Source organism: Emys orbicularis (genome assembly GCF_028017835.1).
Source record: "Emys orbicularis isolate rEmyOrb1 chromosome 19 unlocalized genomic scaffold, rEmyOrb1.hap1 SUPER_19_unloc_1, whole genome shotgun sequence".
Taxonomy (NCBI): domain Eukaryota; kingdom Metazoa; phylum Chordata; order Testudines; family Emydidae; genus Emys; species Emys orbicularis.
In genome coordinates, this window is record NW_027045148.1 from 92,799 (window position 1) to 116,375 (window position 23,577).

Sequence of the window (23,577 nt, forward strand, 5' to 3'; positions counted from 1 at the left end):
CAAGGTAATATTTGTTGGGTTGCAGTAGGGATTATGTGGGGCCTGTGTACTTATATGTATATTTTGCCAGCCTTTTACCTCAATAGAACAAACATTTAAACATAGAGTCATATGACTGAAAGGAAACCTGACTCACTCTTCTAGCTCACATCTACATTGCATAGGACAGCCCAGGATTCAGTCACCAGTGCCTGAAGGACCAAAGGAACTTATCCCATGTTGGTTTGGTGGAGCTGGAGCGACCCAGAGTTCAGTTGGCAGCAGGGCTTTCTTTTCCACAGGACTCTATAGAATAATATTATCCAGACAAAAACTTAGGCCCCGATCCTGCGCCAGATTGTGCATCCCTTGGGGCTGCAGCTGCTGCAGGATGGGGTCTTGGTTTGGAGGAAATGAACTTGGAGGGAAGAACTCGGGAGATATGGATTCTATTCCCAGCTCTGGCCTGCTGGGTGATGCTGGGCAAGGCCCTTCCTTGCCCTGTGCCTCAGTTTCCCCATCTGTAAAATGGCAATAATGATACTGACTGACCTCCTTTGTAAAGCGCTTTGAGACCTGCTGGTGGAAAGTGCTATATAAGAGCTAGATGTTATTGTTATATAGCTCAAAACCATGAAGAACAAGAAATAAGTTTAAAAATTATCTTTCGGGGAGCTTCCCCTCTCAGAAAAGTGCCTTACCTCTTAGGCTCATTTCACAATTGTCTTCAGCTACTGTGTGCTGTTTTCAGTTATTTCTGTAAAAGTCCTGGAAGCAAATCCAGCCCCACACGTAGTTTGCTGGAAGTTAAGGTTTCTTTCAGACATCCTCGGAACCCAACGAGACCAGGAGTAAGTGAACAAGGACATGAGCTTTGACACACATAGGCTACATCTTCACTGCCAAAACAGTTGTTTCTACAGGGGTGATAGCTCTGTAAAGGGGGATTAGCCATTGGAACAAACTCCCAGGGGAAGTGGTGGATTCTCCATTTCTTGATGTTTACAGATCCAGGCTGGAGGCCTTTCTGGGAGATGCTTTAGTCCAACACAAGTTACTGGGCTCAATGCAGGGGTAGCTGAGTGACATGTAAGGGCCTGTGGAGGTCAGACTGGATGGTCTAATGGTCTCTTCTGGCCTTAAATTCTCTGAATCTCACTATACAGCCCTGGTGGAGATGAGGCACAGGTAGTTTTTATCTTCATGTAACTTGCTGAGGTCAACACTAGCCGCCCCCCATGCACACACTTAAGGTTGAGCTCACCTAGCTACAGGTCTCCTCTAGGGTTGTACTTGATCAGTGCTATGCGCATGTAAAAACACACCTGGTTTTGCAGTGAAGCCATAGCCCTAGAGGTTGCTGTCTACTGCTGCCCCTGAAGCTCCTTTGGCTCCCGAAAAGACTCACACTTGTATGTGCTGAGGCCCAGGGTCAATCACCGCCAGTGACCAGGGAGCACCATTATTAATATGGAGTTATGACTGCGTTCCAAGCTAGTTTTTTATTCTGTACCATAATTGGTGTCAGTTTGCTAGTAGAGATAAATTAGTGAAAGATTAACAGTGTGTTAACTTCCTGCCTGTTTAACTTTGAATTAGGTCTGAGAGCAACCTGGATTACAGTTTGTTACACACCCTAACTTCGCTTTCAGACACACACACAACAGAGCAATCCCAGGCTGTGGATGTCAGATGTTCACGGGGTGTAAAGTAGGGGGTTAGCTGGTTAGCGGGGCTTTTTCTGAAAATGACACTGTTCTGGATGGGCTCCCCCAGGCATGTGTTTGGGTCTGTGCAGTGACTCCGTGTTAGGGTGACCAGACAGCAAATGTGAAAAATCGGGACAGGGGGTGGGGGGTAATAGGAGCCTATATAAGAAAAAGACCCCAAGATCAGAACTGTCCCTATAAAATCGGGACATCTGGTCACCCTACTCTGTGTGATGGGCCCAGGTTCATCCAGTGCAGAGCCAATTCACGCTGGCTGGTGGGGGGAGGCTGGGCTTTCCCCTCCCGCTCCCTGCCAGCTGCAGAGCCCTGAGAATCAGGCTGGGCTCCCTGCCCCCTCGCCAGAGGAACAAGGGCCCCTGGGTGCACCAGCACAGCGCTGCAGCCTCTGGAGTCGCTATGGGCAGAGCCGGGGGGCAGCTGCACAGGTGCCCCCGGAAGGAACCGGGCAGACAAGTCAGCTGCTGAGGCAAGAGCAGAGGTGGCTCCCGGGCCGTGCGGCCTGGAGGGTGAGCTGTGGCCCCCGCTCTCTGGAGCTGACGGGCCGGGCTCTGCCGGTGCTGGATCCAAGCGATAGCCCCGGGCTGCGGCCGCTCCGAGCCACACCCCGACCCGCGCGGACCCCCGGTGGGGGGCGATCGTGTCCCAGAATGGAGCCCATCACCCGCGGAGCCGAACCGAGCCCTTTCTCGGGCCCAGGGCCCAGCCCCGCCTGTCTATAAAGGCCACGCCCAGAGCTGAGCCCACGAGTCCTAGCGTCCGTGTCGGGTCTGGGTGAGCGGAGCGGCTGGTTCCTCCCCTACCCGGGCAGGGCTCTGCATAGCCCAGCCCGGCTGCAGCCCCGGGGGTGTCACCGGGGCTTCCCATGAGCCGGGATCCTGGCGGAAGCGAATGCCCCGGTCTCCCTGCAGAGCCGGGAGGGCTGTTGGGGGGGAGCGGGGAGGGCTGTTGTCTGGGAGCGGGATGGGGGAGCGGAGAGCAGGGGTGCCCCATAACTATTGCTGGTGGGGGGCCTAATGTAAAGGCTCTGGTTGTACGCAGCGGGGTTCAGGGCAGGTACTCCAGAGACAAAGGCGTTTTGGTTTCTAGAGCGACTTTGGATGCCATGTTAAGATTCTCTGTCCTAGCAGCTGGAGACCGGTCTAGCAGGGAGCTGCTCCTCAGGTTACAGCCCACTGGGACACAAGCTTGGAAAGTCCCTCCTTGGCAGCACCAGACTTGTCAGGCTTTAGGACCCGAGCAGCGGCACGTTTCCAGGGGTGGCATTCCGGCCATCCGTTTTCTTCGGGGCACTTGCGCTCTCGGAGCTGCGCCACTTAGATGGGGCAAGGGGGCCGTGCCCCCGGCCGCAGCGGGAAGGGGAAGCCCCAGCCCCGGGATGCTGAGCTGCCAGGGCCCAGCCGCTACCTGGGGAGGCGAGGGCGAGTCCTGCCGGGGAGCCGGGGCTGCGCCGCCTCATCTGCGCACTGGCTGCTGCGCTGCCTTGTGCCCCCCCCCCTTATATCGGGGCTTCTCTGCACAGCCGGGAGGGGGAGGGGGTAAAGCCCCTGTGGGCACTGGGAGAAGGTGACATCACTCCCTCCGCTTCCAGCGCCGCTTGCGAGCCCCACCACCGCCTGAGCTTGGGCTGGCCCTGGACCCAAGGGAAAGGCTGCTGCAGCTGGTGTCCAAGGAGCTCCGGGCAGGTAAGGAAGCCAGGGCCTGGGAAGACCAGCTGCTGCACCTGAATCGCTTTGGGGAAGGCAGGCGGGGAGTGGCTGTTGTGCCCCCCGGAGAGCCCAGTACCAGCTGTTATGAGGGGAGGGGGGCAGGAGCTGGAGGCGCTGGGAGTAAAAGCTTGGAGCCAGCTGCGTGCAGGAGGGTCCCGGCTCCGGCTGTGAGGGAACCGCACTGAGCCTGCAGGCAGCTGGGGCAAGGTCCAGCCCTGTGCGGCAGCCCTGAGCCGGTGTGTGCAGGGGGGGAAGGGCAGGGAAGGAGCCAGCTGTGCCTGGGAGGTGGGGGATGGGTGCTGGGCACTGAGGGCTAGAGCCAGCTGTGTGCGGGGGGGGGGGAAGAGGGAGGGAGCAGGAGCCCGCTGCCAAGTGCCCTGCCCGCCCAGGGGAAGCTTCATGGCAGTTTTGCAGACCCCAGGCCTGTGCCCTGGGGAAGAGTCAGGTGGCTCCAGTGGATATAAACCCTGGCAGGAATCTTGGGGAGGGGGATATGAGACCCCCCCCACACACACACACACATTGCCTCTGGAGAACAGGAAGGGCTATTGGCTGTGTGGGGGAACTGGGGGGCCAGGGTGGGTGAGGAGCAGGAAGGGCTATTGGCTGGCTAGGGGGGCTGGGTTCTCTCCTGGCTCACACATAGAATCATAGAATATTAGGGTTGGAGTTATTATATTAGTCCAATCCCCTGCTCAAAGCATGACCAACACCAACTAAATCATCCCAGCCAGGGTTTTGTCATGCTGGGCCTTAAAAACCTCTAAGGATGGAGATTCCACCACCTCCCTAGGGAACTCGTTCCAGTACTTCACCACCCTCCTAGTGAAATAGTGGTTCCTAATATCCAACCTACACCTCCCCCACTGCAATTTGAGATCATTGCTCCTTGTTCTGTCATCTGCCACCACTGAGAACAGCCGAGCTCCATCCTCTTTGGAACCCCCCTTCAGGTAGTTGAAGGCTGCTATCAGATCCCCCCTCACTCTTTTCTTCTGCAGACTAAACAAGTTCCCCCAGTCTCTCCTCGTAAGTCATGTGCCCCAGCCCCCTGATCATTTTTATTGCCCTCTGCTGGATTCTCTCCAATTTGTCCACATCCTTTCTGTAGTGGGGGGCTCAAAACTGGACGCAATACTCCAGATGTGGCCTCACCAGTGCCAAATAGAGGGAAATAATCACTTCCCTCGATCTGCTGGCAATGCTCCTACTAATGCAGCCCAATATGCTGTTAGCCTTCTTGGCACCAAGGGCACACTGCTGACTCATATCCAGCTTCTCCTCCACTGTAATCCCCAGGTCCTGTTCTGCAGAACTGCTGCTTAGCCAGTCGGTCCTCAGTCTGTAGCAGTGCATGGGACTCTTCCTTCCTAAGTGCGGGATTCTGCACTTGTCCTTGTTGAACCTCATCAGATTTCTTTTGGCCCAATCCTCCAATTTGTCTAGGTCACTCTGGACCCTATCCCTACCCTCCAGCGTATCTACCTCTCAGTAGCTCAGTAACTTGCATACAGCTTGTAACAAAGGGACCCAGTGGCAGTTCACCCCTGGTAACAGCCCTGTCTCTCCCCACAGGATGCTGCCGCTCACGGACTGGGTCCTGGAGCTGCTGAGCATGGAGCAGACCCCCTTCCGTGCCTACACCGTCTCTGCCCTGCTCCTTGCCCTGCTGGCCCTGCTCTTCCGCACCCTCCTGCAGCTCGGGAGCTCCTGGCACCGCTACTATGTGAACTGCCAGCGGCTGCGCTGCTTCCCGGAGCCCCCGCGTCGCAACTGGCTGCTGGGGCACTTGGGGATGGTAGGTGACATGTCACGTGGGGGTGGGGAGGGGGATGAGTGTCTTCTCTTCCCTCTTACCCCTTGCTGCCACTGAGATATGGCTGGATCCCTGCTGGCAGGAGCCACCCTTGCCCACCCCAAGGGAGGGGCTGGTGGAATAGCCCCCGAGAGGGCTGGGGGCAGGTGACCCAGCTGGTTCAGGCCTCTCCCTCCCTCCCAGGTGAAGGGCTTTGGTCCCAGCCGGTGCTGGCCAGGGGAGCATGGCCTGGCAGGTCGCTCAGGGAGTTGTGCCCATCCATCAGACACGTGGGAATGGGGCTGGGACCGAGCAGGGGTAGGAGACGAGGGCCCTGGGACAGCTCCACCGGGTTCTCAGCACACGCCCCGTCTGGCACCAGAGTGAGCAGCGTCTGAACTCAGTCAGATTTCCTGACCCAACGAGGAGGGCCTGAGCTGGAGGCAGAGGCATTGACCACACTGCTGCTCCCATCCTGCTGTGGATGGGGCCCTTCCTATGGCTGCTGGCTCTAATGCACCCCCGATAGAGCAGGGCCCTGGGCTCCATCTCTGGCACTGGATGGGGCAGGTGGGGCTCTGGACAACATGCAGAGTGTGTGTGGGGGGGTGAATGGCCCCCTACTCACCCAGTGCCCTGCACTCAAATGCTGCGTTCTCCAGGCAGGGCTCGAGGCTGAGCGTGGGATGTGCCCTGGTGGGTGGCCCTGGGCTCCGGTGCCCAGACACTTGCCCAGTGGCAGGGGGCTCTAAGGGAACCAATCCATAGAAGCCTCTCTGCTCACCACTGGCCCCTGCCATGCTCCCTGGCCGAGCCCCGTGCCACCCCTCCCAGCCAGCTGCATCCCAATGGCTCTGCCTGCGTTGGTGGTGAGTGGCCCCTAGGCATGTTCGGTTGCCTTTGCTGTGGAGCAGGGAGGGTTATAAAGCCCCTGGTGGGATGGCCCCACCTGGTGTAGCTGTGGCAAGGGCATAGCCAGTCACCATGTGCTGTGATATCAGGCATCGGCCGTGCTCAGGAGTGAGGGTCTTGACAGATACACTTGGTGAGGCATTGCACACGGCGGTGGGGAGACCCAGTCCTGCCTCCGATCAGAGGATCTGATTCTGCCCTGTCTGGTGTGCACTGACTTGCTCTGGAGTCTAGGAGGGTCCCAATCCTACCCTGTATTAACTCTGCCCCATCCCTCCTGCAGTTCATACCTGGTGAGGAGGGGCTGAGCTTGGTGTCCCAAACAGTGGCTACATTGTCCCAGGCCTTTGTGACATGGATGGGGCCCTTCCTACCAGTCCTGTCCCTGGTGCACCCTGATTACCTCAAGCCGATCACAACAGCCTCAGGTACGCTGGCTCCTGGGGGTGGTGGTGAGACTCTGAGGGTATGTCTGCACAGCACGTACACACCCGTGGCTGGCCCCTTTCGGCTGGCTTGGGTTGTGGGGCTGTTACACGGCAGTGTAGATATGCTGGCTGGGGATGGAGCCTGGCCTCTGGGACCTCCCCCCTGTGGGGTCCCAGAACTTGGGCTCCAGCCTGATCCCAAATGTTTATACCGCAGTTTTACAGCCCTGAGCCTGAGTCAGCTGACATGGGCAGGTCACAGGTGTCTAATTGCAGTGTAGACACAACCTGTGGGGCCAGAGATGGGAGAGACCACCTGGGCCGCTCTAGCCTATCCCCTTGGAAACCTATGCAGGACTGGCCCCAGCACTCTGTTCTCTAGGGCCCTGGCCAGGCTAGCTGTGAACATCCCAAGGGAAGGGCTCCCAGCCAGTCCCTTACCCCAGTGTGACATCATGCTGGTATGAAGGTTTTCCTGATCTTCCCCAGGGCAGGGCTGGGAGCCAGTCACCTGCAGCCCTGCAGAGCAGCCTGACCAGAGCCCTGGGGAAGGCACCAGAGGGGACAATCTGCCTGGGAAGCTAATGGGCGTCTCCCAGCAATAGGTCCTCGGAGTCTGCACTGTCCAGCCTGGATCTCCCTCTGTTCCAGGTCAACCCCCACCCCCATGGGTCCCACCCCTTGTGTTCTCGTACATAATGAGTGCAGGCCCCTTGGCTCAACTGACTCGCTCCTGCCTGGGTGAACCAATCCTTCCCTGCCACCTTGGCTGCTCTCCCCTGGGTTCTGCACTGCGTGGGCCCAGCAGCCTCTTCTGGCCTTGACAGCTGGGATTGGGTTACTGTAGAGAGGGTTCCAGGGGGCCCAGAGCTGAATGCAGGGTGGGTCAGGCCAGGAGGGACGGTTCTGTTCCTCTAATCTGACTGCCTGTGTCACACAAGCCAGAGACCCTCCCCAGAGCTCCCTGCAGCCAGCCCCGAGCTCCCGGCTGTGCTGGAGGGAGCGTTACAAAGGGCCAGCCCATCTCCATGTAAAGACTCCCAGGGATGGCAAAGCCCCTACGTCCCTGGGCCAGCTGTTCCCAGGGCTCATTCCCCTCCCTGTCAAACACTTGCACTGCGTTGCCAGTCTGAGTTCGTTCCTGCTGGATCTCACTCAGCCGCTGTCTGCTGGATGGCAGAGCCCTCTGCTGCCAGGCATCCCTGCCCAGGGAGCTAGGCACCTCTTTTCCTGCTCTTGAAGAAATTAAATCCATTGGGCTCCTGTAGCCTCCCCCAGAGAGGCAGGTTTTCCAGAGCTTGAGTTGTTCTGATCAGGGCCGGCTCCAGGTTTTCTGCCGCCCCATGCAGCGGGGGGGAAAAAAAGCGGATCGGCGGCATTTCGGCAGCAGCTCAATCGTGCTGCTCCATTCTTAGGCGGCGGGTCCTTCACTCCCTCTCTTCCTCTTCGGCGGAACTTTGGTGGCAGCTCAAAGAGGAAGGGAGGGACTGAGGGACCCGCTGCCAAATTCCCGCCAAAGACCGGACGTGCAGCCCCAAGAGTGGCTGGACTGCTGCCCATTTGTATTGGCCGCCCCAAGCACCTGCTTCCTTAGCTGGTGCCTGGAGCTGGTCCTGGTTCTGATGGCTCCTCCTGGACCCCTCCCCTGCTGTCACTGTGCTATTTGAGGTGGGGGCACAGTGGAGGGAGGGACTACTGCCTCCCTGCTCCATTGTGGGACAGCTCTGCCCAGGAAGCTTTAGTCTGTCTCTGGGGCCGTGCTGCATTGGAAACCCCGTCGGACAGGCTGGGCTCTGCAGCTCTACAGAATCCCCTTCCTCCTGGGCAGTTTTGGATCCCCCCAGAGGATGGGCTGCCTTAGTCCAGCTTCTCCAGCTCCCTTGATGTGACTGCTCTTGCTGCAGGCCAGTGTCTGCACCAGCTCACCCTGGGCAAAGGCCGTCAACGTGCTCTGTGCAGGGAGGCAGGGAATAAAATGGGGTCATGTAGCTGTGTGGGCCAGGTTTTTGTGGGGGTCTTCCTTGTGCCCTGGTTTGTGCCAATTCCTGTTTGGCTCTTGAGAGATTGTGCCATTTGCTGCTTTGGGGAATCCAGCCCAGCCAGCCCGTGCTACCCTGTGGATCCAGGGGCACCCAGAAGCTGCCTGCTGCCATAAGGGGATGGGGCTGAGTCCAGTGATGTCCCCGGGGCTGAGTCCAGCAATGCCTCTGGGCCTCATGCGGGGGGGGGCAAGGAGTGCAGGAGCAGGCAGAGCGTGTCCAGGGGCTGCAGATTGCAGCTACTGCTCCCCCTTTGGAAGAGGGGAGATGGTGCCCCTGTGGTATAGCCACCCCCCGCACCCAGTGCTGCCAGGGAGCCATGGACAAGCCCTCACCCCACCAGAGCCACTGAGCCATAGCAGCTCCTCTCCTGGGCACAGGGAGCACAGACTGGCTGTCTCCTGCATGAAGAGTCAATGGTCCATAGCCGGGACTGAGGCTCTCAGTTCCAGCAGTGCTGTGCCCGGGGCTCCTGGGAACAACAGGAGCAGAGACCCAGCCATGCAGGGCAGGCCTAAGGCAGCACCCAGTGGGACCTGCTGCACAGCAAAGACCCTTCCAGCCCGGGCAGGGTGATGGCTCAGGACAGTCTGGGCAGCAGGGCCAAGGGCACTGCCTGGCTGAACTCCTCGGGGGCAGGAAGCAGAGCCACCTCCCCACTGGGGACTTGTGTCATCATTGGTCTTGCATGAGCAGCTGGGCCCCGGGGAGGGCAGGGGACACACGCACACACTCCAGAGGCAGGGTAGTGATGGCCAGCAATGATCAGTGACATGGGGAGCCGGTGCTGGCCCTGTCCCCTCCCTGCCGCCCAGGGAGAGTGGCCCCTGCCAGGGCCGGTTGCCCAGTGTGCTGGTGTCTCTCGTAGTGCCAATCACCTGGGTGCTGAGAGGAGTCAGCGGGTGCAGCAGAGGGTGAGGGTTCTGTGCAGCTACCCCCGCCCACCAGCGCAGGCCCCTCTCTGGTGAGCGAGTTGCTGGGGCTGTGCGCTGCAGGGGGCTGTGCAATGAGCTGGAGCCAGACTCCGAAGGAGTCCAGCCCCCGGCCTGGTCAGTGCTCCTTGGCCTGGGGGCTCCTGCTCCAGCCTCTCCTGCCCCCTTGCGGAGGCGACATCTCTGTTCCCGTTCACATACTGCTGCCACTGTTTCCAATTAGCCCTGCTCCAAGTGGCGCCTGGGCCCGCAGGGCCAAGAGCACGTGGAGCTAAGCTGGGGCTTGTTTGCTCATCCCTGAACTGCTGCCCATCCCAGCGGCTAGGGGCTGTGCCCAGGGACCCAGTTCAGTCTGCTGGAACTTTGTAAACAATCCCGTTGCTGATGCAGCAGCAGGAACAGAGTTTAGCTCCCTCCCCCAGTGCCGGGCTGGCTTGGCAGGACACAGAGGGGGGAGGTCTGGCTTTAGTCCTCAAAGCCAGCGGCTGGGTCTGAGCGGTGAGTTACTCCCTGGAGCAGAGCTGTATGTCACTGTGCCAGGACAGGGGTGCTTCGGGGCTCAGGAGCCCTCAGCGCTCAGTCTCCTGCTCAGCTCAGCTGGATGGCAGAGAAGCGCAGGGTGGGGGTGCAGTGCCGGGGCTGTGTGAATGCACGTAGCTAGTTCATGCCAGGGCTGAGGGCTCATGCACGCTGCCCACTGAGGCCCTGGGTTCAGCTCTGCACAGAGAACAGCTGGGAGCCCGTGTTTGCGACAACACGGGGAGCCCCTAGTGGCCCCGTCCAACCTACTGCCAGGTGAGGGCAGTCTGCCAGTCTCCCCTCCCCCATTAGAAATGAAGCGGGAGGCACTCTGAGAACAGCCAGCAGTGGGTCTGCCCGGGGAGCTGCTGCTCCTGCAGTGGGCTGAGTCGGGCGCTGGGCCCAGCATGTCGCCCTGGCCAGAGACGTGGCTGGAGTCCCGGCTGGCCCGTGGCTAACCCATGGCTCCTCGTTGTAGGGTCAGAACACGGAGGAGGGGATGCAGTGCGTAGACGAGCTCGTCGGGCGCTACAGCCACTCCTGCCTTTGGTGGTTTGGCCCCTGGTTTCCCATTCTGCGGCTCTTCCACCCAGAGGTCGTTAAACCCGTGCTGCTGGAGTCAGGTAGTGAGGGTGGCCCCAGCGCCAGGAGTTTGTGTGTCCGTCCGTCCATCTGTCTGTCCTGGGGCTCAGCAGGGGATTGGATTCCCAGCAGGCACCTGGAGCTATCATAGAATCATAGAATATCAGGGTTGGAAGGGACCTCAGGAGGTCATCTAGTCCAACCTCCTGCTCAAAGCAGGACCAACACCAACTAAATCATCCCAGCCAGGGCTTTGTCAAGCCTGACCTTAAAAACCTCTAAGGAAGGAGATTCCACCACTTCCCTAGGTATCCCATTCCAGTGCTTCACCACCCTCCTAGTGAAAAAGTTTTTCCTAAGATCCAACCTAAACCTCCCCCACTGCAACTTGAGACCATTACTCCTTGTTCTGTCATCTGCTACCACTGAGAACAGCCGAGCTCCATCCTCTTTGGAACCCCCTTTCAGGTAGTTGAAAGCAGCTATCAAATCCCCCCTCCTTCTTCTCTTCTGCAGACTAAACAATCCCAGTTCCCTCAGCCTCTCCTCATAAGTCATGTGCTCCAGCCCCCTAATCATTTTTGTTCCCCTCCGCTGGACTCTTTCCAATTTTTCCACATCCTTCTTGTAGTGTGGGGCCCAAAACTGGACACAGTACTCCAGATGAGGCCTCACCAATGTCGAATAGAGGAGAATGATCATGTCCCTCGATCTGCTGGCAATGCCCCTACTTATACAGCCCAAAATGCTGGTAGCCTTCTTGGCAACAAGGGCACACTGTCGACTCATATCCAGCTTCTCATCCACTCTAACCCATAGGTCTTATCTGTTGTGCTATTTGCTCCCGGCATGATGGGACCTCTGGGGACATGGGCCCAGTGGTGAGAGGCAGCTGCTCCCTAGAAAAGCCCCCGGCCAGGAGGACCAGCCCTCCTCCACGGTTCTGAGGAGGAGGCTGCCTGGCTGTCGGGGCTGAGGGAATGGCTCAGGTCTCGGGCTGAGCTCAGCTCGGCACGTGGCTGCTCATTGGGCTGCTTGTCTGGCTGGGTGCTGTCATGGCAGGGGGCTGCCAACCCAGGGTCCTTAGTGAGTTCCCCTGGCCCCGGAGGGGTTATGGCAGAGGCTGTAGCCAGCCCCTAGCGTCCTGAGAGGAGCACGTCCCCCTGGCTGCTGGCTGAAGCCACCGTCAGCCTCTGAGCCAGTGACCCATGGGAACAAAGGTTCATTGCAGCCCTGCCGGCATCCCTGGCTGCTGGGGCTGGTGATAGGCGAGTGGAGTCAGCCCAATGTGTCTGATAGCATCCAGCCAGCTCAGGGACACATACACACCCCTGCCCTTCATCAGCTCAGTCCATGGTCCCGAAGGGGGTGCAGCAGGGCTGTGGGGTGAAGGGGACAATTAGGGAGGTGGTCCAGGGGAGAAACAGGTCAGGGGGACTCATAAGGACTAAATGGCCAATGTTCTTGGGGGGGCCTATGGGAAGAAGCAGAGAGTGTGGGGCAGATACCATTATGGGGGTGCATGGCCATGAGACTAGTGGGATGTCAGGGGTTGGGGGAAATCTGGAGAATGATGCGGGGGTGTGTGTGGAAGAGACAGGAATAGAACCCAGGAGTCCTGGCTCCCAGCCCTCTTCAGACCCTGCTGTAGCCACAGGATCCCACCCCGCTTTTAGAGTCAGGGATTACAACTAATAAATAGGGAGTTTTAAAGATGCCAAGCTCTGTACTGTGAAGGCCCCACGTGACTGCCGAGCTCCCGCGGTCCGTGGGTCGCAGGCACTGCCCCAGGTGCAGTGTCTGTCGCTCCGCAGGCCCGGCCCAGGCTGCAGATGCTGCTTGCGCCCTGTGTCCTGCCTGTCCGTGACTCGCTCAGAGCAGAGCCTGCTCTGCGTGAGGGGCCTGGTGGCTCAGCGCCTGCTCCCTGTCATGTGGCTCCTTCACCCTGTTCACTGAGCCTGTCCTGCTGCCCCAGCAGCTGCCCTCCTGGCTGCTAGGGAGGAGCCTGGAGCAGGGTGTCCAGCAGGGCTCTGCCTTGTCTGACGGGGGCTCCTTTCACAGGGGGATGCTCCAAGGCTCCTTAGGAAACAGCCTGTGGAGCAAGCAGGCGCTGGACAGACCCACGTTCCTGCGGCTGCCCCTTTCCAGACTAATAAGTGCTGCAGCTCCAACCAGGGCTCCGATACCAGTAGCCCTGCACTCCTTCCCTGTGTCCTGTACCGTGTGTGTGTGTGAGCGGTGGCACCGGGATGCGCCCCAATACCACCCCCCATACCGTGTCTGAGCGCTAACGCCGGGTTGCACCCATCTCTGCCCCCCTGTGCCGTGTGTGTGTCTCAGCACTAAACCCTGGGCCTGCCCCATCTCTGCCCCCCCGAGTCATGTGTGTGTCTCAACACTAACCCCTGGGCCTGCCCCGTCTCTGCCCCCCCGAGCCATGTGTGTGTCTCAGCACTAACCCCCGGGCCTGCCCCGTCTCTGGTCTCCCCCACAGCTGCCATCGCACCCAAGGACTACGTGTTCTATGGCTTCCTGAAGCCCTGGCTGGGTGAGTGCGCTTTCTTCTGGGCTTGGATCTGTTGTGCTTAGTGTCATGGGGCCCGGACCCCAGGGGACGGCCTTGTGGGGAAAGTAGGGTGTGACATTCCCCTCTGGTGTTATCCGGACCGGTGATCTGCTAGGTCACTCCAATCCTCGACTCTGGGAGCCAGCCTTACCCTGCTCTACTGTGAGAACCCCTACTCCTGGGCTGTTCACGCACAGCCTCTGGCATGTAACTGCTCCTTGGACTGTGCAACTGAATGACACTAGCCAGTATCTCTGGTTCCAGACACAAACCTAGGAACCTCTGTCTTGCAGTGTCCAATTATGCCTGCTGGATGCTGCAAGCTTATATACGTTCATCAATTTAATAAAGAAATTGATATGTATCAGGCTTGTTCTCCCAAGGGGAGTCTCTGACATGCTTCAAACCAAGCGCACTGCTTCAGGTAGAATAAACAAACAGATTTATTAACTACAAAGATAGATTTTAAGTGATTTATAAGTCAAAGCATAACAAGTCGGATTTGGTCCAATGAAATAAAAGCAAAACGCATTCTAAGCTGATCTTAGCACTTTCAATGCCCTTACAAACTTAGATGCTTCTCACCACAGGCTGGCTGGTTGCTCTTCAGCCAGACTCTCCCCTTTGATCAGTGCTTCAGACGCTTGGTGGTGGTATCTGTAGATGGAGGTGGACGAGAGAGGAAAAGCATGGCAAACGTCTCTCCCTTTTATCACGTTGTTTCTTCCCTCTTGGCTATGCTGCCCCCCCCCCTCGGGGTCAGATGAGCATTACCTCATCGCAGTCCCTGACTGACCAAGGGAAGGGGGGTGACTCACCAAAGTTCCCTCACCAAAGGCTTGTAAGCAAAGTAAGCTGTCATGGGATAAGAGGGAAGGTCCTTTCTGGATCAGTAACTGGCTAAAAGACAGGAAACAAAGGGTAGGAATAAATGGTCAGTTTTCAGAATGGAGAGAGGTAAATAGTGGTGTCCCCCAGGGGTCTGTACTGGGACCAGTGCTATTCAACATATTCATAAATGATCTGGAAAAGGGGGTAAACAGGTGACAAAATTTGCAGATGATACAAAACTGCTCAAGATAAGTCCAAAGCCGACTGCAAAGAGTTTCAAAGGGATCTCTCCAAACTGGGTGACTGGGCAACAAAATGGCAGATGAAATTCAATGCTGATAAATGCCAAGTAACGCACATTGGAAAACATAATCCCAACTATACATACAAATGGATGGGGCCTAAATTAGCTGTTACCACTCAAGAAAGAGATCTTGGCGTCATTGTGGATAGTTCTCTGAAAACATCCACTCAATGTGCAGCGGCAGTCAAAGAAGTGAACAGAATGTTGGGAACCCTTAGAAAAGGGATAGATAATAAGACAGAAAATATCATATTGTCTCTATATAAATCCATGGTACGCCCACATCTTGAATCCTGCGTGCAGGTGTGGTCGCCCCATCTCAAAAAACATATACTGGAATTGGAAAAGGTTCATAAAGGGGTTTGGAACAGCTTCCGTATGAGGAAAGATGAAAAAGACTGGGAGTTTTCAGCTTGGAAAAGAGACGATTAAGGGGAAATATGGCCACTGTCAGCAGACAGGACACTGGGCTGGATGGACCATTGTGCTGACCCAGTCTGTCCATTCTTATGTCGGTGTGGAGCTGGAGCTACTCATGCCATAGCCGTGAGCACCAGCACATGGGTGTGCACCATGCACCTCTCTGCACATACCACCACGCACCTGCACATACACACACGCATGCACCTGCATGTTCATGCCCACATGTGCCCCACAAACACACACACATATTTCACTCATACCCCCACCCACACTCCTTGCACGCATTGCACACACGTGCACACTCTCGTGCCTGCCCGACATGCACCAGGGAGGTTGGTTCTCGCTGAGCACCCCAGCTGGCTATGATTCAGGGGACTGCTGGGGGCCTGGGCTACGGGATCTCTGCCATGGCTGCCAGGCTCTGAACTGAGTGCCTGTCATCTCAGGGGACGGTTTGCTGCTGAGCAATGGTGCGAAATGGGTGCGGCACCGGCGCATGCTGACGCCAGCCTTCCACTTCGACATCCTGAAGCCCTACATGAAGATCTTCAACCAGAGCACTGACATCATGCATGTGAGTACTCCCCCTCCCCCCACGGCACCAAATCCATGCCTGTGCCTCTGGCCCCTCCCATGGCATATACTGCCCTGGCACCCGCCAGCTTGCCCGTGACCCTTCCCCCACGGCACACACTGCCCTGGCACCCTTCCACCCCCAGCCTGCCCGTGCACCCTCCCCGCATGGCACACACTGCCCTGTCACCTGCCACCCCCAGCCTGCCCGTGACCCTCCCCCCACGGCACACGCTGCACTAGTGCCCTCCTCCCGTGGCATATGCTGCACCAGCACCCTGCCCTCACCCCTGCCTCCCCCACACCCTACGGAATATGCTGCACCATCACTACGCTGTGCCCCTGGCCCTGCACCTCCCCCCCTCAGGGCATATACTGCACCGATACCCTTCCCACCCGCCTGTCTGCCCACTGCTCTTCCACCTGCCCCCACCGCATGCCCAGCCCTTTCACTACACCAGTCCACTAACCTCCTCCCCTGTCTGCTTGCCTGTCTCTGACGCTGGCCCACCCGCATTGCGTGGGCACTGGGCTCTGCAGGGCTGTCCCTGCGGGTGGCTGTGCGGCTCTCACGGGCACTGTTCTCCCACAGGTCAAGTGGCGCCGGCTGGTGGCGTCAGGCTCCACCTCCCTGGACATGTTTGGACAGGTCAGCCTCATGACCCTGGACAGTCTGCAGAAATGCGTCTTCAGCTACAACAGCAACTGCCAGGAGTGAGTGACACGGGGGCAGCTCCCCCAGCAGGGCCCCGCGCTGACCCTCATGGGGGGAGGTCAGAGTGGGGAGAATGGGCTGCAGGGTCCCTCCCTTCCTGGCCTGGCCCCAGTGAGCCCATCCGGATTCACGGAATGGGTCCCTGAACTGGAGATCCCAGGGTGGGGAGGGTGTTGCTGCAGGCCTGGGCAGGGACTCTCCAGTGGGGTGTCTGGAGGTGTTGCGGGGCGGGGGGGGTCAGCATGGCTGTGCTGTGCTTCTCTTGGGGGGATGATCCTGCTGCCGCATGCATCTTGCTGCCAGGAAGCTCCTCACCTCAGTCCCGTCCCTCCAGAACCCTCCTGCCCCCAGTTTATACATGTACTGCAGGGCCCTCGTCTGCAGCTTGTATCTGTTTTACTGCACTGGTGCACGTTGACTCCCTGTTATGGGACACTGCCAGCTGGCTGCGGTTCGTGCCGGTGCAGGCTGGCCCCGGGCTGGCTGCGGGACGTGCCGGTGCAGGCGGGCCGCGGGCTGGCTGCGGTTCGTGCCGGTGCAGGCTGGCCCCGGGCTGGCTGCGGGACGTGCCGGTGAAGGCGGGCCGCGGGCTGGCTGCGGGACGTGCCGGTGCATGCGGGCCCCGGGCTGGCTGCGGGACGTGCTGGTGCAGGCGGGCCCCGGGCTGGCTGCGGGACGTGCCGGTGCAGGCGGGCCCCTGGCTGGCTGCGGGACGTGCCGGTGCAGGCGGGCCCCGGGCTGGCAGAGGGACGTGCCGGTGCAGGCGGGCCCCGGGCTGGCAGAGGGACGTGCCGGTGCAGGCGGGCTCTGGGCTGGTGGAGGGACGTGCCGGTGCAGGCGGGCCGCGGGCTGGCTGTGGGACGTGCCGTTGCAGGCGGGCCGCGGGCTGGCTGCGGGACGTGCCGGTGCAGGCGGGCCCCGGGCTGGCTGCGGGACGTGCCGGTGCAGGCGGGCCCCTGGCTGGCTGCGGGACGTGCCGGTGCAGGCGGGCCCCGGGCTGGCAGAGGGACGTGCCGGTGCAGGCGGGCCCCGGGCTGGCAGAGGGACGTGCCGGTGCAGGCGGGCTCTGGGCTGGTGGAGGGACGTGCCGGTGCAGGCGGGCCGCGGGCTGGCTGTGGGACGTGCCGTTGCAGGCGGGCCGCGGGCTGGCTGCGGGACGTGCCGGTGCAGGCGGGCCCCGGGCTGGCTGCGGGACGTGCCGGTGCAGGCGGGCCCCGGGCTGGCAGAGCGACGTGCCGGTGCAGGCGGGCCCTGGGCTGGTGGAGGGACGTGCCGGTGCAGACGGGCCCCGGGCTGGCGGAGGGACGTGCTGGGAGCCCAGCATTTCTGTCCACAGCGTGCAAGTTCAGAGCGGACCCCATTGCCAGAAATGGGACTGAGGGCTGGGCTGGAGCCTCACCTGGCAGCGACGGGGGAACTGGCTGGTTTCCTGGCAGGCCGGGAGTCAGTTCCCACCTCTGCTGCAGTGAGGTGACCCGTGACCCTGGGGAACCCGGGCAGGACTTGCTCACACCAGGACGTCCCGACCCATCAGCCTGCCCTGGGGAGGAGTCCGAGATCGGCTCCTGCCAAACCCACTTTCATTCTGTCCAGCTGATGGGGAGGGGCACTTCTCCATCCCTGCCAGGCCCAGCTGTGCTCTGAACCCCACCCGTCCCCCAATCTCCCATGCCCTGCTGACATCGCTGTCCCATGGGGGTGGGGCCCCCTGACACCCCAGACCCCTCGGTGCACCCAGGGAACAGGCTGCGCTAGCCTGGGGGCTCCTTGGAGCCTGCCTGGGCCGTGCTGCCTTCCCCACCCCATGTCTGGGGCTCTTTATGGTCCCTGTGACTGGGGTTCCAGGGGAGCCAACTGAGGTCACTCAATTGGGGTGAACTGCAAAGAATGGGGCAGACAAGCCCCCAAGCTGGTGGACATTCCAATACTTACATTTACCAAGTCAGCGCAAAACAGCTTCTGTTATAGCTCACTGTTTACGCAGAAGTCAACAACACAGTTCCCTTAAAGCACCCCAGCCTCAGGGCTCCACCTAGACACCCAAGTCAAATATGATGAGGATCAATGAAAATCTTATTCATCATATAACAGAAAAGGTTCTACCAATCCCAAAGGATCGGACACGTTACCTCCCGGGTTAATGAATATTCCAGATCTTACCCAAATCCACCCTTACAGCCAATTCTTATTAACTAAAGTCAAATTTATTAAAATAGAAAAGAGAGAATTGGTTAAAAGAACAGTATACATACAGACATGAGTATCATTCTTGAGGTTCAGATTTATAGCTTTGTAGACGCAAAGAGTTCTTTCAGAAATAGTCCATAGGTTATAGTCCAATGTTTATATTCAGGGCGGTCCAGTCAGACCTGGGATCTCAGTCCTTGTGGCTTAGGCTTCCCCTGCATGAAGCCTCAAGCAGATCTGAGATAAACAGGCTCAGGACCCAAGGGTCTTTTATACAACTCCAGGCCTTCTTGGACAGGTCCGAGTCCTTAGGCCAACAACAGGCAATCAGGGCCACTTTGAAGTAGGTCCATCACCGGTAATTAGCTACCCGAATTAACATAAGGCAGTTGCCTGTTTTTCCACCATTCACAGATGATTGGCTATACATTTCAAAGGGAGATGAATACAGCGATGATATCCTGCGTTTACAGTTTATTTAAATGCTAAGATGTTCTTTTGATCTCTGAATTAACAGAATACGGCATAGACAGGGACTGTTTGATGGCATTGTTGACCTCTATCAATAAATACGTAAATACATAAAACCACAAACATTATCTCCCCATATGTTTTTAAGGGCTGAATTTGAGTCATTTATCCTGCAGGATGCTTAACCCTTTCTGGTTAAGCATCCTGCAGGATAAATGACTCAAATTCACTGGCTGAGCCACAGCAGCAGCCAGAGGCACCCGAGCTCAGTCCCCGCCCTGCCGGCCGGCCTGGAGATCCCGTGGCTGGGAGATCACACGATCGCTCTGTTGCAAGGCCCAGCCCCCCGGGATCCCCCAGCTCTGATCAGGGCGCACCCCCCGCCCCAGCCTGTCAGTCACATGCTGGCCTGTTGTGTTGCAGGACGCCCAGTGACTACATCGCAGCCATCCTGGAGCTCAGCTCCCTGGTGGTGCGACGCCAGCACCGCCTGCTCCTGCACTGGGACTTCCTGTACTACCTGACGCCCGACGGGCAGCGCTTCCGGCGTGCCTGCGACACCGTGCACCGCTTCACAGCCGACGTGGTGCAGCGGCGCCACCAGGCCCTGAGCCACCTGGGCAGGGAGGCCTGGCTCAAATCCAAGCAGGGCAAGACGGTGGACTTCATTGACATCCTGCTTCTGGCCAAGGTAACGTGGTGGGGGCCTGTCCCATGGGGGTGGGGAGGTCACTGATGTCCTGCTATTGGCCAAGGTAGCACAGTGGGAGGCCGTGCCCTCGGGAGCTGGGGGTTCGTTGATGTCCGGGCAGGGCGTTGCCAGGTGGAAGGTGCTGTGTGATGTCTGTCATACCAGGAGTTGCCCTCCAGCCCAGCTCTCTGGGGCGGCTGAGCCAGTGCTGCCTTCCCAGCATGCTCAGTGTGGAGGGATATAAACTGCACTTGGCGACATGGGGCTGGCACCTCTGGGGAGCTCTAACACCAGAGCCAGGCTGGGCATGGGGGGTGGGGGAGCCCACCTTGGGGCCTAGGCTGTGGGGCAGGGCAGGGGCTGCCTCTTTCCCTGGGCTGGGGTGGAGGGGAGATGGCCTAGCTCACTCCACCCCAAGATGTCCCATCCTCCCTGGGTCTGAGATGGGGCAGGCATGGGCTGGGCCCTGTGGGGAGCCAAGTTACCCGTCCAGCAGTGTGTGCTCTGTGCAGGATGAGGACGGCCAGGACCTGTCAGATGAGGACATCGCAGCTGAGGCCGACACCTTCATGTTTGAGGGTGAGAAGCCGCCCTGGGCAGGGGGGCTCTCCTGCTGACCTCACAGCCTCATGTTGTCTCCGCAGATGACATGGCTCTGGTGGGGGAGGAGGGCAGGAGAGCTGGGTTCAGTCCCTGGCTCTGGGTGACCTGGGTGTGCCTTTCCGTGAAATGGAGCTAAGACAGATCTGCCCCTGGGCACTGCCAGACAGTCCCAGCAAGAGAGGGGGGGCACTAGAGGGGGCAGATGCTCAGAGTCACCCCACTCGCCCCCCATGCACGAGGGGCCTGGAGTTCCCACAGGCACTGCCAGAGAGTCACGGGGAGCAAGGCCCCAGAGGAGGTGCTGGCAGGAGCTGAGCCGGGCAGGGTCCCTCCAGCCCCGGAGTCTCCACAGTCCCTCTCTGGCCCCCCAGCATCTCTCACGCTGCGCTGGCCTCTCTCTGCAGGCCACGACACCACAGCCAGCGGCCTCTCCTGGGTGCTGTATAACCTGGCCTGTCACCCCGAGTACCAGGAGCGCTGCCGGGAGGAGATCAAGGACTTAATGCGGGACAAGGAGTCGGAGGAGATTGAATGGTGAGATGGCTGCTCCGGCTGCAGTGCTGGGTCTGTCCAGTGCAGTGCGGACCGCCAGCACCACCACTTCCAGGGCCTGTGTGGCCTCCCCCACCCTTTAGTCCCAGCACAGCCCCCGCCCCACCTGTGAGGGTTAGCACAGCCGCTGCCCTCCCCTCCCCCACCAGTCCATGCCTAGCGCTGGGGCCCCTTCACCTCTGCCAGCCCCACAAGCTGGCGGGCTTCCCCTGCAAGATAGGCCTAGGCTGCTCCCCAGTGCCCAAGGGCCCTGCCACTCTGGGTTTTGATGCCTCCCCGGACATGCCCAAGGGCCCTGCCACTCAGGTGTGCATCCCCCTCCCCCGCCACTCACGGTGTCATACGTCCCCTCAGTGCCAGCTCCATGCAGATGTGAGTCTGTCCCAGCCCAGTGCCTGGCTCATGGGTTCACACTGGGCCCCTCGTGCATCCACCTCTGGGGCCAGCGCTAAGCTCTGCTCTCTGCAGGGAGGACCTGTCCCAGATGCCCTTCTCCACCATGTGCATCAAGGAGAGTCTGCGCCTGCACCCACCCGTCACAGCCGTGTCCCGGCGCTGCACCGAGGACATCAAAATGCCCGACGGACGTGTCCTACCCAAAGGTACCAGCCTCCTTCCCTGCCCTCTCAGCCAGGGGCATGGCACCAGATCTGGGCCCATAACCCCTGAGGCGCTCAGCCCCTACCCTCCTTCTCCCTTTCCTCTCTAACGAGGCAGTTTCCTCTCTGGCAGGGAACGTCTGTCTGATCAGTATCTACGGGACACATCACAATCCTGCTGTCTGGCCGGAGCCCCAGGTATCGCTGGTCACTCTGTTCTGTCCCTTTGGCTCTACTCCGCCCCACGGCCACCTCCAGCATGGCACTAGGGGGCGCTGTGCTGCAGGGGCGGGATTGGGGGGCTCGGTAGGGGGTGCTGTCCCCTCGCAGTCACTGCTGACCCAGTGCCCCGGCGTGGCACTAGGGGGTGCTGAAGCGCCATCAGTCTAGCAGCTTCCTATTCCCAGCGACCCTCCACAGAGAGGAAGCTTCCCCCCGCCCCCGAGCTTGCCTAGAGGGGAGTGAGGGTCACACCCCCATTCACTGGGCAGGGCTGGGTCACTGGGCCCGGCCCGGCTCTGAGTGTTGGGTGGAGGCAGAACCATCCCCACTGCCAGCGCATGGCCCCAGTGGGCAGCTCGGTTTTGGGGACCCTGGTGCCCATGCTGCACCTGGGTGTGGGGGCTGCCTTTGCTCCCTCCTTGGCTCAGGGACCCCAGCCCCGCCCCCCACCCTCTCTCCCCTCACCGTGCCCTGTGCTTGCTGCTCCAGGTCTATAACCCACACCGCTTCGACCCAGAGAACTCCAAGAACCAGCCCCCGCTGGCCTTCATGCCCTTCTCTGCTGGACCCAGGTAACCTGCCTGCCAGACTCAGAGCCCCTCGCCGCACGAACTGCCCCCTCCTCCTCCCCCCCCCCGGCTGCCCACCAGCGAGTGGCTCCCTGTTGGCGCCCTGGCTGCAGTGAAGCATTGTGGGATACACAGGAGGTGGCCTCTGGTCAGTGCTGGGGTCAGCTGTTATTGCTGAGGATCTGTCCCTTCTCCCAGAGGGGGTTGGGCTCCCCCCAGCATCTGTCTGTGCCTGTGGGCAGTGGGTTCTGGGGTGTCTGTCCCTGCTCCCCCATCCCTGCCCTCACATGGCGTGTGGTTTCCGGGCGAAGAGCACCGGCTGACACACCTGGCTCTCTCGCAGGAACTGCATCGGGCAGAACTTCGCCATGGCAGAGATGAAGGTGGTGCTGGCGCTGACGCTGCTGCGCTTCGCTGTGCGGCTGGATGAGAGCAGACCTGTGCGGCGCAAGCCTGAGCTGATCCTGCGCAGCGAGAACGGGCTGTGGCTGCATCTGGAGCCGCTGGGGCTTACCGGTGAGAGCCGGCCCCCCGCACCGCGCTCCTAGGGCCATCCACTCCCACCCACTGCGGGGGATCCAGCCTGCCCCACACAGCTCAGGGGCCTGCCGAGTGGAGGACCAGGTGGGGATCATGGTGGGGCCAGCTCTCTCCTCTAATCTAGACCAGCCCTCTGTACCAAAGAAGGCACTCTGGGGTCCAGGCATAGGCCCCGAAGGTGCTGCAGGCTCCTTTCAGACACCAGCTGCTTAGCCCTCCCCCACCTGCCCCTGGGAGTGAGGGCGACAAGTGCCTTTCCCCAGCCCCGCTGGATGCCCACGGCCACCTGGTGACTCAATGTCAGAGCTAGAAATGGAGCCCAGCAGCCTGGCTCCCGGCTCGGCCCACTCACAGTCTAGGTGACCCCCGTGGCCTGCGCTCTCTGCCCGGCAGTTCAGCCACTAGCCTAGGATGTGGGAGACCTGTGTTCAATTCCCTGCTCTGCCACGGGCTCCCTGTGTAGCCTTGGGCAAGTCACTCAGCCTCTGGCCCTGAACTCCCATCAGTGCAATGGGGCTAATGGCCCTACCCACGGGGGCTGAGGGTAAATGCAGTCGGGGGGTGAAGTGCCAGATACTTATGGTGGGGCATCTAAGAACACGTGGTCAATAACCCTAAATGCTATGGGCTCGTTAGTGGATCAGCCCCTGCGTTCCCACCAGCCCCCCTGTCCTGATGCTGCTGTCTGGAGCTCAGGGTCTGGTCTGTCTCTCACTTCCCTTCCCTGGAGGGTAGGAATCTTCCCTCCTGCCTGCTCCCCCCACTTCTGCACTCAGCAATCCACCCCCCTGGTCTGGGGCAGGAACAGCTGAGAGGCCTGCGGCCAGGTGGCTCCGTGCTCTGGCCGATCTTCCTGAGGGGCCCCGGTGAGAACTTCTGCCTTGGCCTGCTGTGGGTGGCTTTGGGGTGGGCAGCAACCCAGGGGGCAGCTGCCTAGCAATCGCAACTGCTGCCTGCAGTCACCCAGGGGAGTTGGGGCAGGGAACCTTGTACATGCCTTTGTTTCCTTCACACAGACACACCTGCTACAGGGAACACACACACACAATGGGGAATTGTACTGCCAGAGTGCCCAGGGGGGCTGGCTGCAGACCCAGCAGGGACCCGCT

General features: G+C 59.8%; 1 protein-coding gene across 1 annotated transcript; it reads left to right on the forward strand.

Annotated features, from left to right (window-relative positions):
• Positions 1-4,991: 4,991 nt before the first annotated feature.
• Positions 4,992-22,476, forward strand: LOC135894922 (ultra-long-chain fatty acid omega-hydroxylase-like). The gene is made up of 12 exons (XM_065422976.1): positions 4,992-5,213; positions 6,406-6,550; positions 13,117-13,170; positions 15,193-15,320; positions 15,912-16,033; positions 19,116-19,383; positions 19,896-19,962; positions 20,391-20,520; positions 21,007-21,140; positions 21,271-21,335; positions 21,849-21,931; positions 22,272-22,476. Exons 1-12 carry the CDS (start codon positions 4,992-4,994, stop codon positions 22,474-22,476), a joined length of 1,623 nt encoding a protein of 540 aa, XP_065279048.1.
• Positions 22,477-23,577: the final 1,101 nt, after the last annotated feature.

Bases quoted from the DNA above. Each gene is read 5' to 3' on its own strand.
- LOC135894922 (XM_065422976.1), top strand. From the start codon at position 4,992: ATGCTGCCGCTCACGGACTGGGTCCTGGAGCTGCTGAGCATGGAGCAG. The intron at 21,336-21,848 runs GTATCGCTGGTC...TTGCTGCTCCAG, and splicing joins CTGTCTGGCCGGAGCCCCAG to GTCTATAACCCACACCGCTT. The intron at 21,932-22,271 runs GTAACCTGCCTG...GCTCTCTCGCAG, and splicing joins CCCTTCTCTGCTGGACCCAG to GAACTGCATCGGGCAGAACT.